The following is a 24591-nucleotide window of genomic DNA, read 5'->3' as shown; positions in this document are numbered from 1 at the left end:
CTCACGCCCTGACCATACTAAATAAAGACAACTCACGCCCAGACCATACTAAATAAAGACAAAACAAACAGACTGCCCACCCAACTCACGCCCTGACCATACTAAATAAAGACAAAACAAACAGACTGCCCACCCAACTCACGCCCTGACCATACTAAATAAAGACAAAACAAACAGACTGCCCACCCAACTTATGCCCAGACCATACTAAATAAAGACAACTCACGCCCTGACCATACTAAATAAAGACAAGTTCTCATTTGCAACTGCGACCTGGCCAAGATAAAGCATAGCAGTGTGAACAGACAACACAGAGTTACACATTTAGTAAACAATTAACAAGTCAATAACACAGTAGATAAAAAGGGTCTATATACACTGTATGCAAAAGGCATGAGGAGGTAGGCGAATAATTACAATTTTGCAGATTAACACTGGAGTGATAAATGATCAGATGGTCATGTACAGGTAGAGATATTGATGTGCAAAAGAGCAGAAAAGTAAATAAATAAAAACAGTATGGAGATGAGGTAGGTAAAATTGGGTGGGCTATTTACCGATAAGACTATGTACAGCTGCAGCGATCGGTTAGCTGCTCAGATATCAGATGTTTGAAGTTGGTGAGGGAGATAAAAGTCTCCAACTTCAGCGATTTCTGCAATTCGTTCCAGTCACAGGCAGCAGAAAACTGGAACGAAAGGCGGCCAAATGAGGTGTTGGCTTTAGGGATGATCAGTGAGATACACCTGCTGGAGCGTGTGCTACGGGTGGGTGTTGCCATCATGACCAGTGAACTGAGATAAGGCGGAGCTTTACCTAGCATGGACTTGTAGATGACCTGGAACCAGTGGGTCTGGCGACGAATATGTAGCGAGGGCCAGCCGACTAGAGCATACAAGTCGCAGTGGTGGGTGGTATAAGGTGCTTTAGTGACAAAATGGATGGCACTGTGATAAACTGCATCCAGTTTGCTGAGTAGAGTGTTGGAAGCTATTTTGTAGATGACGTCGCCGAAGTCGAGGATCGGTAGGATAGTCAGTTTTACTAGGGGAAGTTTGGCGGCATGAGTGAAGGAGGCTTTGTTGCGGAATAGAAAGCCGATTCTGGATTTGATTTTCGATTGGAGATGTTTGATATGAGTCTGGAAGGAGAGTTTACAGTCTAACCAGACACCTAGGTATTTATAGATGTCCACATATTCAAGGTCGGAACCATCCAGGGTGGTGATACTAGTCAGGCGTGCAGGTGCAGGCAGCGAACGGTTGAAAATCATACATTTGGTTTTACTAGCGTTTAAGAGCAGTTGGAGGCCACGGAAGGAGTGTTGTATGGCATTGAAGCTTGTTTGGAGGTTAGATAGCACAGTGTCCAAGGACAGGCCGGAAGTATATAGAATGGTGTCGTCTGCGTAGAGGTGGATCAGGGAATCGCCTGCAGCAAGAGCAACATCATTGATATATACAGAGAAAAGAGTCGGCCCGAGAATTGAACCCTGTGGCACCCCCATAGAGACTGCCAGACGACCGGACAGCATGCCCTCCGATTTGACACACTGCACTCTGTCTGCAAAGTAGTTGGTGAACCAGGCAAGGCAGTCATCAGAAAAACCAAGGCTACTGAGTCTGCCGATAAGAATATGGTGATTGACAGAGTCGAAAGCCTTGGCAAGGTCGATGAAAACGGCTGCACAGTACTGTCTTTTATCGATGGCCGTTATGATATCGTTTAGTACCTTGAGCATGGCTGAGGTGCACCCGTGACCGGCTCGGAAACCAGATTGCACAGCGGAGAAGGTACGGTGGGATTCGAGATGGTCAGTGACCTGTTTGTTGACTTGGCTTTTGAAGACCTTAGATAGGCAGTGCAGGATGGATATAGGTCTGAAACAGTTTGGGTCCAGGGTGTCTCCCCCTTTGAAGAGGGGGATGACTGCGGCAGCTTTCCAATCCTTGGGGATCTCAGACGATATGAAAGAGTGGTTGAACAGGCTGGTAATAGGGGTTGCGACAATGGCGGCGGATAGTTTCAGAAATAGAGGGTCCAGATTGTCAAGCCCAGCTGATTTGTACGGGTCCAGGTTTTGCAGCTCTTTCAACATTGTACTTCCTTCAGAACAGCCTCGACGTGGCATGAACACTAGGTGTCCATAGCTTCCCACAGGGATACTGGTCCATGTTGACTACTATGCTTCCCACAGGGATACTGGTCCATGTTGACTCCTATGCTTCCCATACTGGTCCATGTTGACTCCTATGCTTCCCACAGGGATACTGGTCCATGTTGACTCCTATGCTTCCCACAGGGATACTGGTCCATGTTGACTCTTATGCTTCCCACAGGGATACTGGTCCATGTTGACTCTTATGCTTCCCACAGGGATACTGGTCCATGTTGACTCCTATGCTTCCCACAGGGATACTGGTCCATGTTGACTCCTATGCTTCCCACAGGGATACTGGTCCATGTTGACTCCTATGCTTCCCACAGGGATACTGGTCCATGTTGACTCCTATGCTTCCCACAGGGATACTGGTCCATGTTGACTCCTATGCTTCCCACAGGGATACTGGTCCATGTTGACTCCTATGCTTCCCACAGGGATACTGGTCCATGTTGACTCTTATGTTTCCCACAGGGATACTGGTCCATGTTGACTCCTATGCTTCCCACAGGGATACTGGTCCATGTTGACTCCTATGCTTCCCACAGGGATACTGGTCCATGTTGACTCCTATGCTTCCCACAGGGATACTGGTCCATGTTGACTCTTATGCTTCCCACAGGGATACTGGTCCATGTTGACTCCTATGCTTCCCACAGGGATACTGGTCCATGTTGACTCCTATGCTTCCCACAGGGATACTGGTCCATGTTGACTCCTATGCTTCCCACAGGGATACTGGTCCATGTTGACTCCTATGCTTCCCACAGGGATACTGGTCCATGTTGACTCCTATGCTTCCCACAGGGATACTGGTCCATGTTGACTCTTATGCTTCCCACAGAGATACTGGTCCATGTTGACTCCTATGCTTCCCACAGTTGTGTGATTTGGATGGTGGACCTTTGTTGATACACACGGGAAACTGTTGAGCATGAAAATCCCAGCAGTGTTGGAGATTATTGTGGAGCGGATTGAGGAAAACATTGTGTTGAAAGCGTTCCACATGTTGACTCCAATTTTTCCCACAGTTGTGTGAAGTTGGCTGGATGTTCGTTGGACCATTCATGATATAACACAGGAAACCTTTGAGCAAGGAAGATCCAACAGAGTGTCAGTCCTCGACAAAGTCAGACCGGTGCGCTTGACACCTACAACTGTACCCGTTTAAAGGCACTTAAACCTGACACTACAATGAATATCATAGAATTCTTCAGAAGTCTTCATTTATTAAAATAACAACAGATGCACAACAGTTGACAGTATAGTTGAAAAATACAATATCTACATCAACCCATAAATATCTATATCAGTAGAATAGACCTAGTTACAACCCATCAATATCTACTTCAGTAGAATAGACCTAGTTACAACCCAGTAATATATATATCAGTAGAATAGACCTAGTTACAACCCAGTAATATATATATATATCAGTATAGTAGAATAGACCTAGTTACAACACATTAATATATATATCAGTAGAATAGACCTAATTACAACCCATTAATATATATATATCAGTAGAATAGACCTAGTTACAACCCATTCATATGTATATCAGTAGAATAGACCTAGTTACAACCCATTAAAATCTATATCAGTAGAATAGACCTAGTTACAACCCATTAATATGTATATCAGTAGAATAGACCTAGTTACAACCCATTAATATCTATATCAGTATAGTAGAATAGACCTAGTTACAACCCATTAATATCTATATCAGTAGAATAGACCTAGTTACAACCCATTTATATCTATATCAGTAGAATAGACCTAGTTACAACCCAGTAATATATATATCAGTACAGTAGAATAGACCTAGTTACAACCCATTAATATCTATATCAGTAGAATAGACCTAGTTACAACCCATTAATATATACATCAGTATAGTAGAATAGACCTAGATACAACCCATTAATATCTACATCAGTAGAATAGACCTAGTTACAACCCATTAATATCTACATCAGTAGAATAGACCTAGTTATAACCCATTAATATCTACATCAGTAGAATAGACCTAGTTACAACCCATTAATATCTACATCAGTAGAATAGACCTAGTTACAACCCATTAATATCTACATCAGTAGAATAGACCTAGTTATAACCCATTAATATCTATATCAGTAGAATAGACCTAGTTACAACCCATTAATATCTATATCAGTATAGTAGATTAGACCTAGATACAACCCATTAATATATATATATATATCAGTAGAATAGACCGAGTTAAAACCCATCAATATCTATATCAGTAGAATAGATCTAGTTACAACCCATTAATATCTATATCAGTAGAATAGACCTAGTTACAACCCATCAATATATATATCAGTAGAATAGACCTAGTTACAACCCATTAATATCTATATACAGTATATCAGTAGAATAGACCTAGTTACAACCCATTAATATATACAGTATATCAGTAGAATAGATCTAGTTACAACCCATTAATATATACAGTATATCAGTAGAATAGACCTAGTTATAACCCATTAATATCTACATCAGTAGAATAGACCTAGTTACAACCCATCGATATCTACATCAGTAGAATAGACCTAGTTACAACCCATCGATATCTATATCAGTAGAATAGACCTAGTTACAACCCATCAATATATATATCAGTACAGTAGAATAGATCTAGTTACAACCCATTAATATATACAGTATATCAGTAGAATAGACCTAGTTACAACCCATTAATATATACAGTATATCAGTAGAATAGACCTAGTTACAACCCATTAATATCTACATCAGTAGAATAGATCTAGTTACAACCCATTAATATATACAGTATATCAGTAGAATAGACCTAGTTACAACCCATTAATATATACAGTATATCAGTAGAATAGATCTAGTTACAACCCATTAATATATACAGTATATCAGTAGAATAGACCTAGTTATAACCCATTAATATATACAGTATATCAGTAGAATAGACCTAGTTATAACCCATTAATATATACAGTATATCAGTAGAATAGACCTAGTTACAACCCATTAATATATACAGTATATCAGTAGAATAGACCTAGTTACAACCCATTAATATATACAGTATATCAGTAGAATAGACCTAGTTACAACCCATTAATATATACAGTATATCAGTAGAATAGACCTAGTTACAACCCATTAATATCTACATCAGTAGAATAGACCTAGTTATAACCCATTAATATATACAGTATATCAGTAGAATAGACCTAGTTACAACCCATTAATATCTACATCAGTAGAATAGACCTAGTTACAACCCATTAATATCTATATCAGTATATCAGTAGAATAGACCTAGTTACAACCCATTAATATCTATATCAGTATAGTAGATTAGATCTAGATACAACCCATTAATATATATATATCAGTAGAATAGACCGAGTTAAAACGCATCAATATCTATATCAGTATAGTAGAATAGACCTAGATACAACCCATTAATATATATATATATATATATATATCAGTAGAATAGATCGAGTTAAAACCCATCAATATCTATATCAGTATAGCAGAATAGACCTAGTTACAACCCATTAATATATATATATATATATCAGTAGAATAGACCGAGTTACAACACATTAATACATTAATTGAATAATATGAACCAATCTTTCAGGATGTTTGAAATCTTCAAAGGCTTTATAAAATATTAAATAGGTTACATGTCAAATATGTTTACAGTTTTAGAAAAATAAACAATTAGTATATCCTAAACCTAGTACATTACACTGAACCTAATCCATACCAATCTCAGATAGGATATTAACCTAGTACATTACATTTAACCTAATCCATACCAATCTCAGATAGGATATTAACCTAGTACATTACATTGAACCTAATCCATACCAATCTCAGATAGGGTATTAACCTAGTACATTACATTGAACCTCCTCTATAATCTCAGATAGGATATAGACATGCATGACAAGGTTTGCGTCACTAATGGCAACCTATTCCCTTATTTGTGCACCAACAAGGGGTTGGGGTGTTAGGGGGTGATGGTGGTTGATGACATCATTGGGTTCTGCTCTCAATCTTGGTCACATGACTCTGGACCCAGGCTTCAGAAGGGTCAACACAAAATGTCTTCCCTTTCTTTGTGGTGAAACTGCAACAGATACACAACACATTGTCTCTCAGAACATCCAGTCTGTCATATGAACGGCTCCATCTTGTCTTGTACAGTGTAGCCTGGATGTAGCCTGGTTCCAGGTGTGTTTGTGCCATCATACCAACTCCTTGTCACTCCTGGTCCTGTTTGGCATGACAAGGAGTTGACGTGAAGTCAGAAACAGATCTGGGACCAGGCTAGCCCAGATGTTTACAGTTTACAGTAGACTATGCTTACTTACATCAGTGCTTTGCGAGGGCAGCTACTGGAGGTTGTTCTGAGAGAAACTACTTGTTGAAGAGGGATCCTCGCGCTGAATTTCACACAGCAGTCAGTTGATGTTTCCAACGCGATGACACCTGCAAACGAACCACAGTTAACATAAAGATCACCAGGTGTGTCTCCAACAGTTTATTATACAGCATTGCTTCTCCACACACACACACACACACACACACACACACACACACACACACACACACACACACACACACACACCTGCAGAAGTCGTATGCGGGGAGCAGAGCAGTCCCAGGAGGAGTAGAGCAGTCAGGGTCTTCATGGTTCAGAGATGGTTGAGATGCTGAAGATTGTATTGTCTGAGATGTTCTCTGATGTTCTGGTCTCTGATGTTGTGGTCTCTGATGTTCTGGTCTCTGATGTTCTGGTCTCTGATGCTCTGGTCTCTGATGCTCTGGTCTCTGATGTTCTGGTCTCTGATGCTCTGGTCTCTGATGCTCTGGTCTCTGATGCTCTAGTCTGGTTCAGTGTCAGAAGTCTAGCTGATGCTCTGGTTCTATGTCTGAGGTCTGATCTGACCTGTCTTTTATACAGAGAGCTGGTCCATCAGACCCATTGCCAATTGACGGGGGAATCTCCCCTCTATTCCTTCATTCACTCTGAATATCTTTCTAAGAACCAACATGCTGCCCTTCAGGTTCCTCTTCCTCAATTCTCTGTAACTCTGTTTCCTCCAGGATGTTCAGCAGCGCTGCTATTTTCTGAAATACTCAGAATATATTTACTGGAGAATTGCATATCAAAGGAAGGGTATTAAAGTGGACGATATACTATATGATACAATATTTCATCAAATACAACAACTGTTCAGATTAAATTAAATTCTCTACATCATAGCCAACTCGTTTATAAGTTACACTTAAATTCAACTCTGTATCTTTCAACTTTTAAATGCAGATATTAGGATGTGTCCATATTGATGAGAAGAATACCTGTATTGCTGTACTCTCTCGGTAGTCTTTCTGAGATCCTCAGATTTCTTCTCCTCATCTTTAATACCTCACTGTTGCAGCAAAACTCCTTCAGACATATTACTGCTTATTAAATCCATACACAGACTGTGGCTATTATTTACAATTCATTCAGATATATAAAAAGTCTTTTTTATTTAGAAGAATTATAAATAATGAAGGCTGCAATATTGGTCCCTGTAGGCTGCCCACATTCGGCAAACAAGCAATTTGCTCATCGGCTCCACGATGGTCCCCAAGGCAGGTGGCCCCAAGGCAGGTGGCCCCAAGGCAGGTGGCCCCAAGGCAGGTGGCCCCAAGGCAGGTGGCCCCAGGGCAGGTGAGGAGAAGAACTGGGTGCAAACCATGCCCCAAAATATTCTAATGAGCCCCCCGCCTCAACACTATGAAGAAGCTGGCACTGGGTGTGGACTAACTCGTTGGGTTGGTGTGGATTAGCCTGTTGGGTTGGTGTGGATTAGCCTGTTGGGTTGGTGTGGATTAGCCTGTTGGGTTGGTGTGGATTAGCCTGTTGGGTTGGTGTGGACTAGCCTGTTGGGTTGGTGTGGATTAGCCTGTTGGGTTGGTGTGGACTAGCCTGTTGGGTTGGTGTGGATTAGCCTGTTGGGTTGGTGTGGATTAGCCTGTTGTTTTGGTGTGGATTAGCCTGTTGGGTTGGTGTGGATTAGCCTGTTGGGTTGGTGTGGACTAGCCTGTTGGGTTGGTGTGGACTAGCCTGTTGGGTTGGTGTGGATTAGCCTGTTGGGTTGGTGTGGATTAGCCTGTTGGGTTGGTGTGGATTAGCCTGTTGGGTTGGTGTGGATTAGCCTGTTGGGTTGGTGTGGATTAGCCTGTTGGGTTGGTGTGGATTAGCCTGTTGGGTTGGTGTGGATTAGCCTGTTGGGTTGGTGTGGGGCTTGGTGTGGATTAGCCTGTTGGGTTGGTGTGGATTAGCCCGTTGGGCTGAAGTGGGCTTTATGTGGGCTTGGTGTGGATTAGCCTGTTGGGTTGGTGTGGGCTTTATGTGGGCTTGGTGTGGATTAGCCCGTTGGGCTGATGTGGGCTTGGTGTGGATTAGCCTGTTGGGTTGGTGTGGGCTTGGTGTGGATTAGCCTGTTGGGTTGGTGTGGGGCTTGGTGTGGATTAGCCTGTTGGGTTGGTGTGGATTAGCCCGTTGGGCTGAAGTGCGCTTTATGTGGGCTTGGTGTGGATTAGCCTGTTGGGTTGGTGTGGGCTTTATGTGGGCTTGGTGTGGATTCGCCTGTTGGGTTGGTGTGGGCTTTATGTGGGCTTGGTGTGGATTAGCCTGTTGGGTTGGTGTGGGCTTGGTGTGGATTAGCCCGTTGGGTTGGTGTGGGCTTTATGTGGGCTTGGTGTGGATTAGCCTGTTGGGTTGGTGTGGGCTTTATGTGGGCTTGGTGTGGATTAGCCTGTTGGGTTGGTGTGGGCTTGGTGTGGATTAGCCTGTTGGGTTGGTGTGGGCTTTATGTGGGCTTGGTGTGGATTAGCCTGTTGGGTTGGTGTTGACTAACCCGTTGGGCTGATGTGGGCTTTATGTGGGCTTGGTGTGGACTAGCCTGTTGGGTTGGTGTGGACTTTATGTGGGCTTGGTGTGGATTAGCCTGTTGGGTTGGTGTGGGTTTGGTGTGGATTAGCCTGTTGGGTTGGTGTGGGCTTTATGTGGGCTTGGTGTGGATTAGCCTGTTGGGTTGGTGTGGACTAACCCGTTGGGCTGATGTGGGCTTTATGTGGGCTTGGTGTGGACTAGCCTGTTGGGTTGGTGTGGGCTTGGTGTGGATTAGCCTGTTGGGTTGGTGTGGGCTTGGTGTGGATTAGCCTGTTGGGTTGGTGTGGGCTTTATGTGGGCTTGGCGTGGATTAGCCTGTTGGGTTGGTGTGGGGCTTGGTGTGGATTAGCCTGTTGGGTTGGTGTGGATTAGCCCGTTGGGCTGAAGTGCGATTTATGTGGGCTTGGTGTGGATTAGCCTGTTGGGTTGGTGTGGGCTTTATGTGGGCTTGGTGTGGATTAGCCCGTTGGGCTGATGTGGGCTTGGTGTGGATTAGCCTGTTGGGTTGAAGTGGGCTTGGTGTGGATTAGCCTGTTGGGTTGGTGTGGGCTTTATGTGGGCTTGGTGTGGATTAGCCTGTTGGGTTGGTGTGGGCTTTATGTGGGCTTGGTGTGGATTAGCCTGTTGGGTTGGTGTGGACTAACCCATTGGGCTGATGTGGGCTTTATGTGGGCTTGGTGTGGATTAGCCCGTTGGGTTGGTGTGGACTAGCCCATTGGGTTGGTGTGGGCTTGGTGTGGACTAGCCCGTTGGGTTGGTGTGGGCTTGGTGTGGATTAGCCCGTTGGGTTGGTGTGGGCTTGGTGTGGATTAGCCCGTTGGGTTGGTGTGGGTTTGGTGTGGATTAGCCCGTTGGGTTGGTGTGGGCTTGGTGTGGATTAGCCCGTTGGGTTGGTGTGGACTAGCCCATTGGGTTGGTGTGGGTTTGGTGTGGATTAGCCCGTTGGGTTGGTGTGGGCTTGGTGTGGATTAGCCCGTTGGGTTGGTGTGGGCTTGGTGTGGATTAGCCCGTTGGGTTGGTGTGGACTAGCCCATTGGGTTGGTGTGGGTTTGGTGTGGATTAGCCCGTTGGTTTGGTGTGGGCTTGGTGTGGATTAGCCCGTTGGGTTGGTGTGGGCTTGGTGTGGATTAGCCCGTTGGGTTGGTGTGGACTAGCCCGTTGCGTTGAAGTGGGCTTGGTGTGGATTAGCCCGTTGGGTTGATGTGGACTAGCCCGTTGCGTTGAAGTGGGCTTGGTGTGGATTAGCCCGTTGGGTTGGTGTGGACTAGCCCGTTGCGTTGAAGTGGGCTTGGTGTGGATTAGCCCGTTGGGTTGGTGTGGACTAGCCCGTTGCGTTGAAGTGGGCTTGGTGTGGATTAGCCCGTTGGGTTGGTGTGGACTAACCCGTTGGGCTGGTGTGGGGTTGATGTGAGCTTGGTGTAGACGAGCCCGTGCCCACATGGGGCAAATGGGGTCATGTTTGCTGGGTGGTAACTGTAGTTTGTTTCAATTAATTTATTCATAAATTCATTAATTTATTTATTCATTCATTCACTTCTCTGAGCAGACATTTAAAAATGATTCTGTTTTTTAATGAAAATGTTTGTTATTTGCGTGCCAGTTCAGTTACTGTCAGTCCCTCCCTGTTTCCACCAGTAACTCTGTTCAGTACTGTGAACTCTGGCTTCAAGTTATTACAAACATTTTGAGAATGACAATGAGAGAAGAGCGCTGCAATGTTTGTTCTTAGAAAAGTTGCAGTCATTTGCATCATACAAAGTTCTGGTGACAGAACGGGGAAGTGAGAGTTAATTAAAAAGAGACGTCTCTCTTTACTTGAATCTTTCTGGTCTGAACTGAAACAGGATACTTGGTTCAGTGCGTGTCAGCTAAATATGCATCTTCAATTGAAACTTATTTATGTCACACCCTGATCTGTTTCACCTGTCCTTGTGATTGTCTCCATCCCCCTCCAGGTGTCACCCATCTTCCCCATTATCCCCTGGGTATTTATACCTGTGTTCTCTGTTTGTCTGTTGCCAGTTGGTCTTGTTTGTCAAGCCAACCAGCGGTTTTGTGTCAGCTCAGCTCTTCCCCAGTCTCTCTTCCTCCTGGTTTTTAACCCCTGCCTGTCCTGACGCTGTACCCTCCTGTCAGACCACTCTGCCTGCCCCTGAGCCTGCCTGCCGTCCTGTACCTTTGCCCCTTTTGCTGCTATAGACGTTGTTACTGCGACACGGTCTGCATCTGGGTCTTACCTTGATCCCTTATAACTTAATGATATAGAAAGAGAGCCATCAGTCAGTATGATTGTAGAGCCAGATGGGTCAGTCAGTATGATTGTATAACAGATGGGTCAGTCAGTATGATTGTATAACAGATGGGTCAGTCAGTATGATTGTAGAGACAGATGGGTCAGTCAGTATGATTGTAGAGACAGATGGGTCAGTCAGTATGATTGTAGAGACAGATGGGTCAGTCAGTATGATTGTATAACAGATGGGTCAGTCAGTATGATTGTAGAGACAGATGGGTCAGTCAGTATGATTGTAGAGACAGATGGGTCAGTCAGTATGATTGTATAACAGATGGGTCAGTCAGTATGATTGTAGAGACAGATGGGTCAGTCAGTATGATTGTAGAGACAGATGGGTCAGTCAGTATGATTGAATAACAGATGGGTCAGTCAGTATGATTGTATAACAGATGGGTCAGTCAGTATGATTGTAGAGACATATGGGTCAGTCAGTATGATTGTATAACAGATGGGTCAGTCAGTATGATTGTATAACAGATGGGTCAGTCAGTATGATTGTAGAGACATATGGGTCAGTCAGTATGATTGTATAACAGATGGGTCAGTCAGTATGATTGTATAACAGATGGGTCAGTCAGTATGATTGTATAACAGATGGCTCAGTCAGTATGATTGTATAACAGATGGCTCAGTCAGTATGATTGTAGAGACAGATGGGTCAGTCAGTATGATTGTATAACAGATGGGTCAGTCAGTATGATTGTATAACAGATGGGTCAGTCAGTATGATTGTATAACAGATGGGTCAGTCAGTATGATTGTAGAGACAGATGGGTCAGTCAGTATGATTGTAGAGACAGATGGGTCAGTCAGTATGATTGTAGAGACAGATGGGTCAGTCAGTATGATTGTAGAGACAGATGGGTCAGTCTGTATGATTGTATAACAGATGGGTCAGTCAGTATGATTGTATAACAGATGGGTCAGTCAGTATGATTGTATATCAGGCCTACAGGAAGTCTTCTGTCATTTTGAATACAGAACATAATGGAATTATGGGAAAAAAAGATCTAGAATTTCTTGAAAGTCAATTATACAGTTCAATTCTGTTTCTGCTGAGTGTGAAGTTGGTGTGAGTGTGGGGAGAGTACTGTAGTCTAGTGAAGTTGGTGTGAGTGTGGGGAGAGATACAGTCTACAGTCGTCTAGTGAAGTTGGTGTGAGTGTGGGGAGAGATACAGAGTCTATAGTAGTGTAGTGAAGTTGGTGTGAGTGTAGGGAGAGATACAGTAGTCTAGTGAAGTTGGTGTGAGTGTGGGGAGAGTACAGAGAATACAGTAGTCTAGTGAAGTTGGTGTGAGTGTGGAGAGAGTTACAGAGTATACAGTAGTCTAGTGAAGTTGGTGTGAGTGTGGAGAGAGTTACAGAGAATACAGTAGTCTAGTGAAGTTGGTGTGAGTGTAGGGAGAGATACAGAATCTACAGTAGTCTAGTGAAGTTGGTGTGAGTGTGGAGAGAGTTACAGAGTATACAGTAGTCTAGTGAAGTTGGTGTGAGTGTGGAGAGAGTTACAGAGTATACAGTAGTCTAGTGAAGTTGGTGTGAGTGTGGGGAGAGATACAGAATCTACAGTAGTCTAGTGAAGTTGGTGTGAGTGTAGAGAGAGTACTGTAGTCTAGTGAAGTTGGTGTGAGTGTGGGGAGAGATAGAGTCTACAGTAGTCTAGTGAAGTTGGTGTGAGTGTGGGGAGAGTACAGAGAATACAGTAGTCTAGTGAAGTTGGTGTGAGTGTGGGGAGAGATACAGAGAATAAGGTAGTCTTGTCCGGTCCAAAACTACCCGTAGTGTTTGTTAACTTTGGCCCGGCGTCGTCCGGGTTCGGCCGGTGTTGTCCGTCATTGTAGATACGAATATCCCTTTTACTGACCTGCCTAGTTAAATAAAGGTTCAATTTACTTTGTGTACAAGCATTTGAGTCAAATAAGCTTATATTCTGGGTTCTGATGGGCTATCACAGTTCAACAAAACTCAAGAAGCATTTACAGTTGAAGTCAGAAGTTTACATACACTTAGGTTGGAGTCATTAAAACTCGTTTTTCAACCACTCCACAAATTTCTTGTTAACAAACTATAGTTTTGGCAAGTCGGTTAGGACATCTACTTTGTGCATGACACAAATAATTCTTTCAAACAATTGTTTACAGACAGATTATTTCACTTATATTTCACTGTATCACAATTCCAGTGGGTCAGAAGTTTACATACACTCAGTTGACTGTGCCTTTAAACAGCTTAGAGAATTCCAGAATATTATGTCATGGCTTTAGAAGCTTCTGATTGGCTAATTGACATCATTTGAGTCAATTGGAGGTGTACCTGTGGATGTGTTTCAAGGCCTACCTTCAAACTCAGTACCTCTTTTGCTTGACATCATGGTGAAATATAAAGAAATCAGCCAAGACCTCAGGAAAAAACATTGTAGACCTCCACAAGTCTGGTTCATCCTTGGGAGCAATTTCCAAACACCTGAAGGTACCACGTTCATCTGTACAAACACTAGTATGCAAGTATAAACACCATGGGACCACACAGCCGTCATACCGCTCAGGAAGGAGACACGTTCTGTCTCCTAGAGATGAACATACTTTGGTGCGAATAGTGCAAAATCAATCCCAGAACAACAGCAAAGGACCTTGTGAAGATGCTGGAGGAAACAGGTACAAAGGTATCTATATATAGAGTAAAACAAGTCCTATATCAACATAATCTGAAAGGCCACTCAGCAAGGAAGAAGCCACTGCTCCAAAACCGCTCCAGAAACGCCATAAAAAAGCCAGACTACGCTTTGCAACTGCACATGGGGACAAAGATCATACTTTTTGGAGAAATGTCCTCTGGTCTGATGAAACTGTTTGGCCATAATGACCATCGTTATGTTTGGAGGAAAAAGGGGGATGTTTGCAAGTCGAAGAACACCTTCCCAATCATGAAGCACGGGGGTGGCAGCATCATGTTGTGGGGGTGCTTTGCTGCAGAAGGGACTGGTGCTGTTCCAAAATAGATGGCAACATGAGGATGGGAAATTATGTGGATATACTGAAGCAACATCTCAAGGCATCAGTCAGGAAGTTTAATCTTGGTCGCAAATGGGTCTTCCAAATGTACAATGACCCCAAGCATACTTCCAAAGTTGTGGCACAAAGGCTTAAGGACAACAAAGTCAAGGTATTGGAGTGGCCATCACAAAGCTGACCTCAGTTCTATAGAAAATGTGTTTACAGAACTGAAAGAGCATGTGCGAGCAAGGAGCCCTACCAACCTGACTTAGTTACACCAGCTATGTCTGGAGGAATGGGCCAAAATTAACCCAACTTATTGTGGGAAGCTTGTGGAAGGCTACCCGAATCGTTTGAACCCAAGTTAAACAATTTAAAGGCAATGCTACCAAATACTAATTGAGTGTATGTAAACTTCTGACCCACTGGGAATGTGATGATAGAAATAAAAGCTGAAATAAATCATTCTCTCTACTATAATTCTGCAATTTCACATTCTTAAAATAAATCAAAGTAACTGATCTAAAACAGGGAATTTTACTTGGATTAAAGCTAAATTTATTGAGCTACGGGGTACGTTAACTTCCTACATCTTTGGGCCCCAACCTTCCTGGGAACGAACCACCAACCTTCCTGGGAACGAACCACTCTCCTTGCAAACGGAGGGAAGACACAAACCACACCACACAAATCTGAGATTAATTAAGATTCTATGATTTAACTTCACTATGATGTAAAGGTTAACAGTGTGCTACAGGTTTTTAATCAAAATGCACACATCCTAAAATCTGCATTTAAATGTTGAAAGACACATAGTTGATTTCAAGAATTACTTACAAACTAGTTGGTTATGATGTAGAGAACTTAATTTAATCTTAATTGTTCTTGTACTTGATGTAATGTATCATATAGTATATCGTCCACTTTAATATCCTTCCTTTGATATGCAAATCTCCAGTAAATGTATTCTGAGTATTTCAGAAAATAGCAGCGCTGCTGAACATCCTGGAGGAAACAGAGTTACAGAGAATTGAGGAAGAGGAACCTGAAGGGCAGCATGTTGGTTCTTAGAAAGATATTCAGAGTGAATGAAGGAATAGAGGGGAGATTCCCCCGTCAATTGGCAATGGGTCTGATGGACCAGCTCTCTGTATAAAAGACAGGTCAGATCAGACCTCAGACATAGAACCAGAGCATCAGCTAGACTTCTGACACTGAACCAGACCAGAGCATCAGAGACCAGAGCATCAGAGACCAGAGCATCAGAGACCAGAGCATCAGAGACCAGAGCATCAGAGACCAGAGCATCAGAGACCAGAACATCAGAGACCAGAGCATCAGAGACCAGAACATCAGAAAACATCTCAGACAATACAATCTTCTGCATCTCAACCATCTCTGAACCATGAAGACCCTGACTGCTCTACTCCTCCTGGGACTGCTCTGCTCCCTCCCTACGACTTCTGCACAGCGTACGTGTGTGTTTGTGTACAGTGTGTCTACAGTCTGTGTGTACAGTATGCATATGAGTGTATAGGAAGAAGCACCACTTGAGATGCCTGTGTTGACCAGTGAGTGTGTTGACCAGTGAGTTCTTTGTTTCCAGCTGTCATGGGGATTTCAGCAATGACTGCCAGAGAATGCTGTGTGAATTTCCACCTGAGAAGGATCCCTCTTGGTGCAGTGGTTTCAGTTTCTCGAACCTCTAGTAGCTGCCCTCGCCAAGCACTGGTGTAAGTTAACCACCGCGCGCACACACACACACACACACACACACACACACACATATAGAGAGATATAGATTTCTACGGGACATGTTCTATATCCTTGGTGGGCGGGTCCAAATGGTTACAACCTCTGTTGCTAGGGCTGCATGGTTACAACCTCTGTGTTGCTTGGGCTGCATGGTTACAACCTCTGTTGCTAGGGCTGCATGATTACAACCTCTGTGTTGCTAGGGCTGCATGGTTACAACCTCTGTTGCTAGGGCTGCATGGTTACAACCTCTGTGTTGCTAGGGCTGCATGGTTACAACCTCTGTTGCTAGGGCTGCATGGTTACAACCTCTGTGTTGCTAGGGCTGCATGGTTACAACCTCTGTGTTGCTAGGGCTGCATGGTTACAACCTCTGTTGCTAGGGCTGCATGGTTACAACCTCTGTGTTGCTAGGGCTGCATGGTTACAACCTCTGTGTTGCTAGGGCTGCATGGTTACAACCTCATAGAGGTTCTATATTAATATATATAAATGAATGGTAAAACATTTGAAATATTCTGGATATAATGTTGTAATTGTTTGACAGTCCTCATAATGACATAGTGATTCTGAATGTAATGGTCTGATACCTGTCTTCATACTCAGCCAGTAGGACTGTAGGTACATGCACAATACACACAGAGTCATGTTGGAACATCCATACAGTAGTCTTCCACATGTGAGTTTGGTGTGTGCTTTGTTTAGTTACCCCTAAATATATGTCTGTTGTTTATTGGTTGCAGGTTTACAACAAAGAAAGGGAATCAATTTTGTCTCGACCCATCTCAGGCCTGGGTCCAGAGTCATGTGACCAAGATTGAGAGCAGATCGTTGTCTCTGCCAGGACAACGATGATGTCATCAACCACAGCCACCACAAACACACTGCCATAACTGTCAAAAAAATATATATTAGATTTTTGTTGTACATACAGTAATATTATTTAATTCTTATTTATTTACAATACTGTGAAGTTACTGTGTATTTTGAAATTGTTTTGTCAACAAATAATTATTTTTTTCAGCAATAAAGCGAAATAATTTCAACATTTTAATAACGAAGTGAATTTTATTCTTATTGTGGTATTCATACTTTGATTACAAAAGCTTCACATTATGTGAAGGCGAGTTCTTCACAACTACTTGAGCCGTGCCGCCAGTTACATGGACAGACTAGCGACCAGCAGATTCAGCATGTTGGTTGTTTCTTCTTTCAGGAAACAGTTCATGTGTTAGAACTCATGGAACTACAGACAACTCTGTTTCCAAGACAACAGAGGTCAACGGTCAGCAACACAGAAACAGAATAAACTGCTCAACTCAACTCCAGCAAAACTCTTAGATATATGTTTAAATGTCACATACTCCAGATTGGTGAAATGTGCTGTCTTTCACTTTCCCTTCCTAATATCCAAGTTGTGAACTTTAAACCACAACCTAACAGGTCTATAACTCTAAACATTAACCAACAACCTAACAGGTCTAACTCTAAACATTAACCAACAACCTAACAGGTCTGTAACTCTGAACATTAACCAACAACCCAACAGGTCTGTAACTCTGAACATTAACCAACAACCTAACAGGTCTGTAACTCTAAACATTAACCAACAACCCAACAGGTCTGTAACTCTGAACATTAACCAACAACCTAACAGGTCTGTAACTCTAAACATTAACCAACAACCTGACAGGTCTGTAACTCTAAACATTAACCAACAACCTAACAGGTCTGTAACTCTAAACATTAACCAACAACCTAACAGGTCTGTAACTCTAAACATTAACCAACAACCTAACAGGTCTGTAACTCTAAACATTAACCAACAACCTAACAGGTCTGTAACTCTGAACATTAACCAACAACCCAACAGGTCTGTAACTCTAAACATTAACCAACAACCCAACAGGTCTGTAACTCTGAACATTAACCAACAACCCAACAGGTCTGTAACTCTAAACATTAACCAACAACCTAACAGGTCTGTAACTCTAAACATTAACCAACAACCTAACAGGTCTGTAACTCTGAACATTAACCAACAACCCAACAGGTCTGTAACTCTAAACATTAACCAACAACCTGACAGGTCTGTAACTCTGAACATTAACCAACAACCTAACAGGTCTGTAACTCTAAACATTAACCAACAGGTCTATAACTCTAAACATTAACCAACAGGTCTGTAACTCTAAACATTAACCAACAGGTCTGTAACTCTAAACATTAACCAACAACCTAACAGGTCTGTAACTCTAAACATTAACCAACAACCTAACAGGTCTGTAACTCTAAACATTAACCAACAACCCAACAGGTCTGTAACTCTAAACATTAACCAACAACCTAACAGGTCTGTAACTCTGTGAACATTAACCAACAACCTAACAGGTCTGTAACTCTAAACATTAACCAACAACCCAACAGGTCTGTAACTCTAAACATTAACCAACAACCTAACAGGTCTGTAACTCTGTGAACATTAACCAACAACCTAACAGGTCTGTAACTCTGTGAACATTAACCAACAACCTAACAGGTCTGTAACTCTAAACATTAACCAACAACCCAACAGGTCTGTAACTCTAAACATTAACCAACAGGTCTGTAACTCTAAACATTAACCAACAGGTCTGTAACTCTAAACATTAACCAACAACCTAACAGGTCTGTAACTCTGTGAACATTAACCAACAACCTAACAGGTCTGTAACTCTAAACATTAACCAACAACCCAACAGGTCTGTAACTCTGAACATTAACCAACAACCCAACAGGTCTGTAACTCTAAACATTAACCAACAGGTCTGTAACTCTAAACATTAACCAACAACCTGACAGGTCTATAACTCTAAACATTAACCAACAGGTCTGTAACTCTAAACATTAACCAACAGGTCTGTAACTCTAAACATTAACCAACAGGTCTGTAACTCTAAACATTAACCAACAACCTAACAGGTCTGTAACTCTGTGAACATTAACCAACAACCTAACAGGTCTGTAACTCTAAACATTAACCAACAACCCAACAGGTCTGTAACTCTGAACATTAACCAACAACCCAACAGGTCTGTAACTCTAAACATTAACCAACAACCTGACAGGTCTGTAACTCTAAACATTAACCAACAACCTAACAGGTCTGTAACTCTAAACATTAACCAACAACCTGACAGGTCTGTAACTCTAAACATTAACCAACAGGTCTGTAACTCTAAACATTAACCAACAACCTAACAGGTCTGTAACTCTGTGAACATTAACCAACAACCTAACAGGTCTGTAACTCTAAACATTAACCAACAACCCAACAGGTCTGTAACTCTAAACATTAACCAACAGGTCTGTAACTCTAAACATTAACCAACAGGTCTGTAACTCTAAACATTAACCAACAACCTAACAGGTCTGTAACTCTGTGAACATTAACCAACAACCTAACAGGTCTGTAACTCTAAACATTAACCAACAACCCAACAGGTCTGTAACTCTGAACATTAACCAACAACCCAACAGGTCTGTAACTCTAAACATTAACCAACAACCTGACAGGTCTGTAACTCTAAACATTAACCAACAGGTCTGTAACTCTAAACATTAACCAACAACCTAACAGGTCTGTAACTCTAAACATTAACCAACAGGTCTGTAACTCTGAACATTAACCAACAACCTAACAGGTCTGTAACTCTAAACATTAACCAACAACCCAACAGGTCTGTAACTCTAAACATTAACCAACAACCTGACAGGTCTGTAACTCTAAACATTAACCAACAGGTCTATAACTCTAAACATTAACCAACAGGTCTGTAACTCTGAACATTAACCAACAACCTGACAGGTCTGTAACTCTAAACATTAACCAACAACCTAACAGGTCTGTAACTCTAAACATTAACCAACAGGTCTATAACTCTAAACATTAACCAACAGGTCTGTAACTCTAAACATTAACCAACAACCTAACAGGTGTGTAACTCTAAACATTAACCAACAACCCAACAGGTCTGTAACTCTAAACATTAACCAACAACCTGACAGGACTGTAACTCTAAACATTAACCAACAACCTGACAGGACTGTAACTCTAAACATTAACCAACAGGTCTATAACTCTAAACATTAACCAACAGGTCTGTAACTCTAAACATTAACCAACAACCTAACAGGTCTGTAACTCTGAACATTAACCAACAGGTCTGTAACTCTAAACATTAACCAACAACCTAACAGGTCTGTAACTCTAAACATTAACCAACAACCTAACAGGTCTGTAACTCTAAACATTAACCAACAACCCAACAGGTCTGTAACTCTAAACATTAACCAACAGGTCTATAACTCTAAACATTAACCAACAACCCAACAGGTCTGTAACTCTGAACATTAACCAACAGGTCTGTAACTCTAAACATTAACCAACAACCCAACAGGTCTGTAACTCTAAACATTAACCAACAACCTGACAGGTCTGTAACTCTAAACATTAACCAACAACCCAACAGGTCTGTAACTCTAAACATTAACCAACAGGTCTATAACTCTAAACATTAACCAACAGGTCTGTAACTCTGAACATTAACCAACAACCTAACAGGACTGTAACTCTAAACATTAACCAACAGGTCTATAACTCTAAACATTAACCAACAGGTCTGTAACTCTAAACATTAACCAACAGGTCTATAACTCTAAACATTAACCAACAACCCAACAGGTCTGTAACTCTAAACATTAACCAACAGGTCTGTAACTCTAAACATTAACCAACAGGTCTGTAACTCTAAACATTAACCAACAACCCAACAGGTCTGTAACTCTAAACATTAACCAACAGGTCTATAACTCTAAACATTAACCAACAACCCAACAGGTCTGTAACTCTAAACATTAACCAACAACCTAACAGGTCTGTAACTCTGAACATTAACCAACAGGTCTGTAACTCTAAACATTAACCAACAACCCAACAGGTCTGTAACTCTAAACATTAACCAACAACCTGACAGGTCTGTAACTCTAAACATTAACCAACAACCCAACAGGTCTGTAACTCTAAACATTAACCAACAGGTCTATAACTCTAAACATTAACCAACAGGTCTGTAACTCTGAACATTAACCAACAACCTAACAGGACTGTAACTCTAAACATTAACCAACAGGTCTATAACTCTAAACATTAACCAACAGGTCTGTAACTCTAAACATTAACCAACAGGTCTATAACTCTAAACATTAACCAACAACCCAACAGGTCTGTAACTCTAAACATTAACCAACAACCCAACAGGTCTGTAACTCTAAACATTAACCAACAGGTCTATAACTCTAAACATTAACCAACAACCCAACAGGTCTGTAACTCTAAACATTAACCAACAACCTAACAGGTCTGTAACTCTGAACATTAACCAACAGGTCTGTAACTCTAAACATTAACCAACAACCTGACAGGTCTGTAACTCTAAACATTAACCAACAGGTCTGTAACTCTAAACATTAACCAACAACCTGACAGGTCTGTAACTCTAAACATTAACCAACAACCCAACAGGTCTGTAACTCTGAACATTAACCAACAGGTCTGTAACTCTAAACATTAACCAACAACCTGACAGGTCTGTAACTCTAAACATTAACCAACAACCTAACAGGTCTGTAACTCTAAACATTAACCAACAACCTAACAGGTCTGTAACTCTAAACATTAACCAACAACCTGACAGGTCTGTAACTCTAAACATTAACCAACAACCTAACAGGTCTGTAACTCTAAACATTAACCAACAACCTAACAGGTCTGTAACTCTGAACATTAACCAACAACCTGACAGGTCTGTAACTCTAAACATTAACCAACAACCTAACAGGTCTGTAACTCTAAACATTAACCAACAACCTGACAGGTCTGTAACTCTAAACATTAACCAACAACCTAACAGGTCTGTAACTCTGAACATTAACCAACAGGTCTGTAACTCTAAACATTAACCAACAACCTAACAGGTCTGTAACTATGTGAACATTAACCAACAACCTAACAGGTCTGTAACTCTAAACATTAACCAACAACCCAACAGGTCTGTAACTCTAAACATTAACCAACAACCCAACAGGTCTGTAACTCTGAACATTAACCAACAACCTAACAGGTCTGTAACTCTAAACATTAACCAACAACCTAACAGGTCTGTAACTCTGAACATTAACCAACAGGTCTGTAACTCTAAACATTAACCAACAACCTAACAGGTCTGTAACTATGTGAACATTAACCAACAACCTAACAGGTCTGTAACTCTAAACATTAACCAACAACCCAACAGGTCTGTAACTCTAAACATTAACCAACAACCTGACAGGTCTGTAACTCTAAACATTAACCAACAACCTAACAGGTCTGTAACTCTAAACATTAACCAACAACCCAACAGGTCTGTAACTCTAAACATTAACCAACAACCTGACAGGTCTGTAACTCTAAACATTAACCAACAACCCAACAGGTCTGTAACTCTAAACATTAACCAACAGGTCTGTAACTCTAAACATTAACCAACAGGTCTGTAACTCTAAACATTAACCAACAACCTAACAGGTCTGTAACTCTGAACATTAACCAACAACCTGACAGGTCTGTAACTCTAAACATTAACCAACAACCTAACAGGTCTGTAACTCTGAACATTAACCAACAACCTAACAGGTCTGTAACTCTAAACATTAACCAACAACCTAACAGGTCTATAACTCTAAACATTAACCAACAGGTCTATAACTCTAAACATTAACCAACAACCTAACAGGTCTATAACTCTAAACATTAACCAACAGGTCTATAACTCTAAACATTAACCAACAACCTAACAGGTCTGTAACTCTAAACATTAACCAACAACCTAACAGGTCTGTAACTCTAAACATTAACCAACAACCTAACAGGTCTGTAACTATGAACATTAACCAACAACCTGACAGGTCTGTAACTCTAAACATTAACCAACAACCTGACAGGTCTGTAACTCTAAACATTAACCAACAACCTAACAGGTCTGTAACTATGAACATTAACCAACAACCTGACAGGACTGTAACTCTAAACATTAACCAACAGGTCTATAACTCTAAACATTAACCAACAGGTCTGTAACTCTAAACATTAACCAACAGGTCTGTAACTCTAAACATTAACCAACAGGTCTGTAACTCTAAACATTAACCAACAACCTAACAGGTCTGTAACTCTAAACATTAACCAACAACCTGACAGGTCTGTAACTCTAAACATTAACCAACAGGTCTATAACTCTAAACATTAACATTTAACATTTACATTTAAGTCATTTAGCAGACGCTCTTATCCAGAGCGACTTACAAATTGGTGAATTCACCTTCTGACATCAGTGGAACAGCCACTTTACAATAGTGCATCTAAATCATTTAAGGGGGGGGGAGAAGGATTGCTTTATCCTATCCTAGGTATTCCTTGAAGAGGTGGGGTTTCAGGTGTCTCCGGAAGGTGGTGATTGACTCCGCTGTCCTGGCGTCGTGAGGGAGTTTGTTCCACCATTGGGGGGCCAGAGCAGCGAACAGTTTTGACTGGGCTGAGCGGGAACTGTACTTCCTCAGTGGTAGGGAGGCGAGCAGGCCAGAGGTGGATGAACGCAGTGCCCTTGTTTGGGTGTAGGGCCTGATCAGAGCCTGGAGGTACTGCGGTGCCGTTCCCCTCACAGCTCCGTAGGCAAGCACCATGGTCTTGTAGCGGATGCGAGCTTCAACTGGAAGCCAGTGGAGAGAGCGGAGGAGCGGGGGGACGTGAGAGAACTTGGGAAGGTTGAACACCAGACGGGCTGCTGCGTTCTGGATGAGTTGTAGGGGTTTAATGGCACAGGCAGGGAGCCCAGCCAACAGCGAGTTGCAGTAATCCAGACGGGAGATGACAAGTGCCTGGATTAGGACCTGCGCCGCTTCCTGTGTGAGGCAGGGGCGTACTCTGCGGATGTTGTAGAGCATGAACCTACAGGAACGGGCCACCGCCTTGATGTTAGTTGAGAACGACAGGGTGTTGTCCAGGATCACGCCAAGGTTCTTAGCGCTCTGGGAGGAGGAAACAATGGAGTTGTCAACCGTGATGGCGAGATCATGGAACGGGCAGTCCTTCCCCGGGAGGAAGAGCAGCTCCGTCTTGCCGAGGTTCAGCTTGAGGTGGTGATCCGTCATCCACACTGATATGTCTGCCAGACATGCAGAGATGCGATTCGCCACCTGGTCATCAGAAGGGGGAAAGGAGAAGATTAATTGTGTGTCGTCTGCATAGCAATGATAGGAGAGACCATGTGAGGTTATGACAGAGCCAAGTGACTTGGTGTATAGCGAGAATAGGAGAGGGCCTAGAACAGAGC

General features: G+C 42.2%; 1 protein-coding gene and 1 long non-coding RNA gene across 2 annotated transcripts; one reads left to right on the top strand and one right to left on the bottom strand.

The window, feature by feature from the left end:
* Positions 1-5823: 5823 nt before the first annotated feature.
* On the bottom strand, positions 5824-7313 carry LOC135528854 (C-C motif chemokine 13-like). Its single transcript, XM_064957897.1, has 3 exons — positions 6816-7313; positions 6559-6676; positions 5824-6314 (listed from the first exon to the last, which is right to left on the bottom strand). Exons 1-3 carry the CDS (start codon positions 6877-6879, stop codon positions 6221-6223), a joined length of 276 nt encoding a protein of 91 aa, XP_064813969.1. The 5' UTR covers positions 6880-7313; the 3' UTR covers positions 5824-6220.
* Positions 7314-15329: 8016 nt separating this feature from the next.
* On the top strand, positions 15330-17217 carry LOC135528853 (uncharacterized). The gene is made up of 3 exons (XR_010453596.1): positions 15330-15897; positions 16032-16158; positions 16924-17217. It is a non-coding gene; the product is annotated as an uncharacterized LOC135528853 (long non-coding RNA).
* The last annotated feature ends 7374 nt before the right edge of the window (positions 17218-24591 follow it).

The sequence above is a fragment of the Oncorhynchus masou genome, unplaced genomic scaffold, assembly GCF_036934945.1.
Source record: "Oncorhynchus masou masou isolate Uvic2021 unplaced genomic scaffold, UVic_Omas_1.1 unplaced_scaffold_1051, whole genome shotgun sequence".
NCBI classification, from domain to species: domain Eukaryota; kingdom Metazoa; phylum Chordata; class Actinopteri; order Salmoniformes; family Salmonidae; genus Oncorhynchus; species Oncorhynchus masou.
This window is presented reverse-complemented; position numbering and strand designations above follow the sequence as displayed.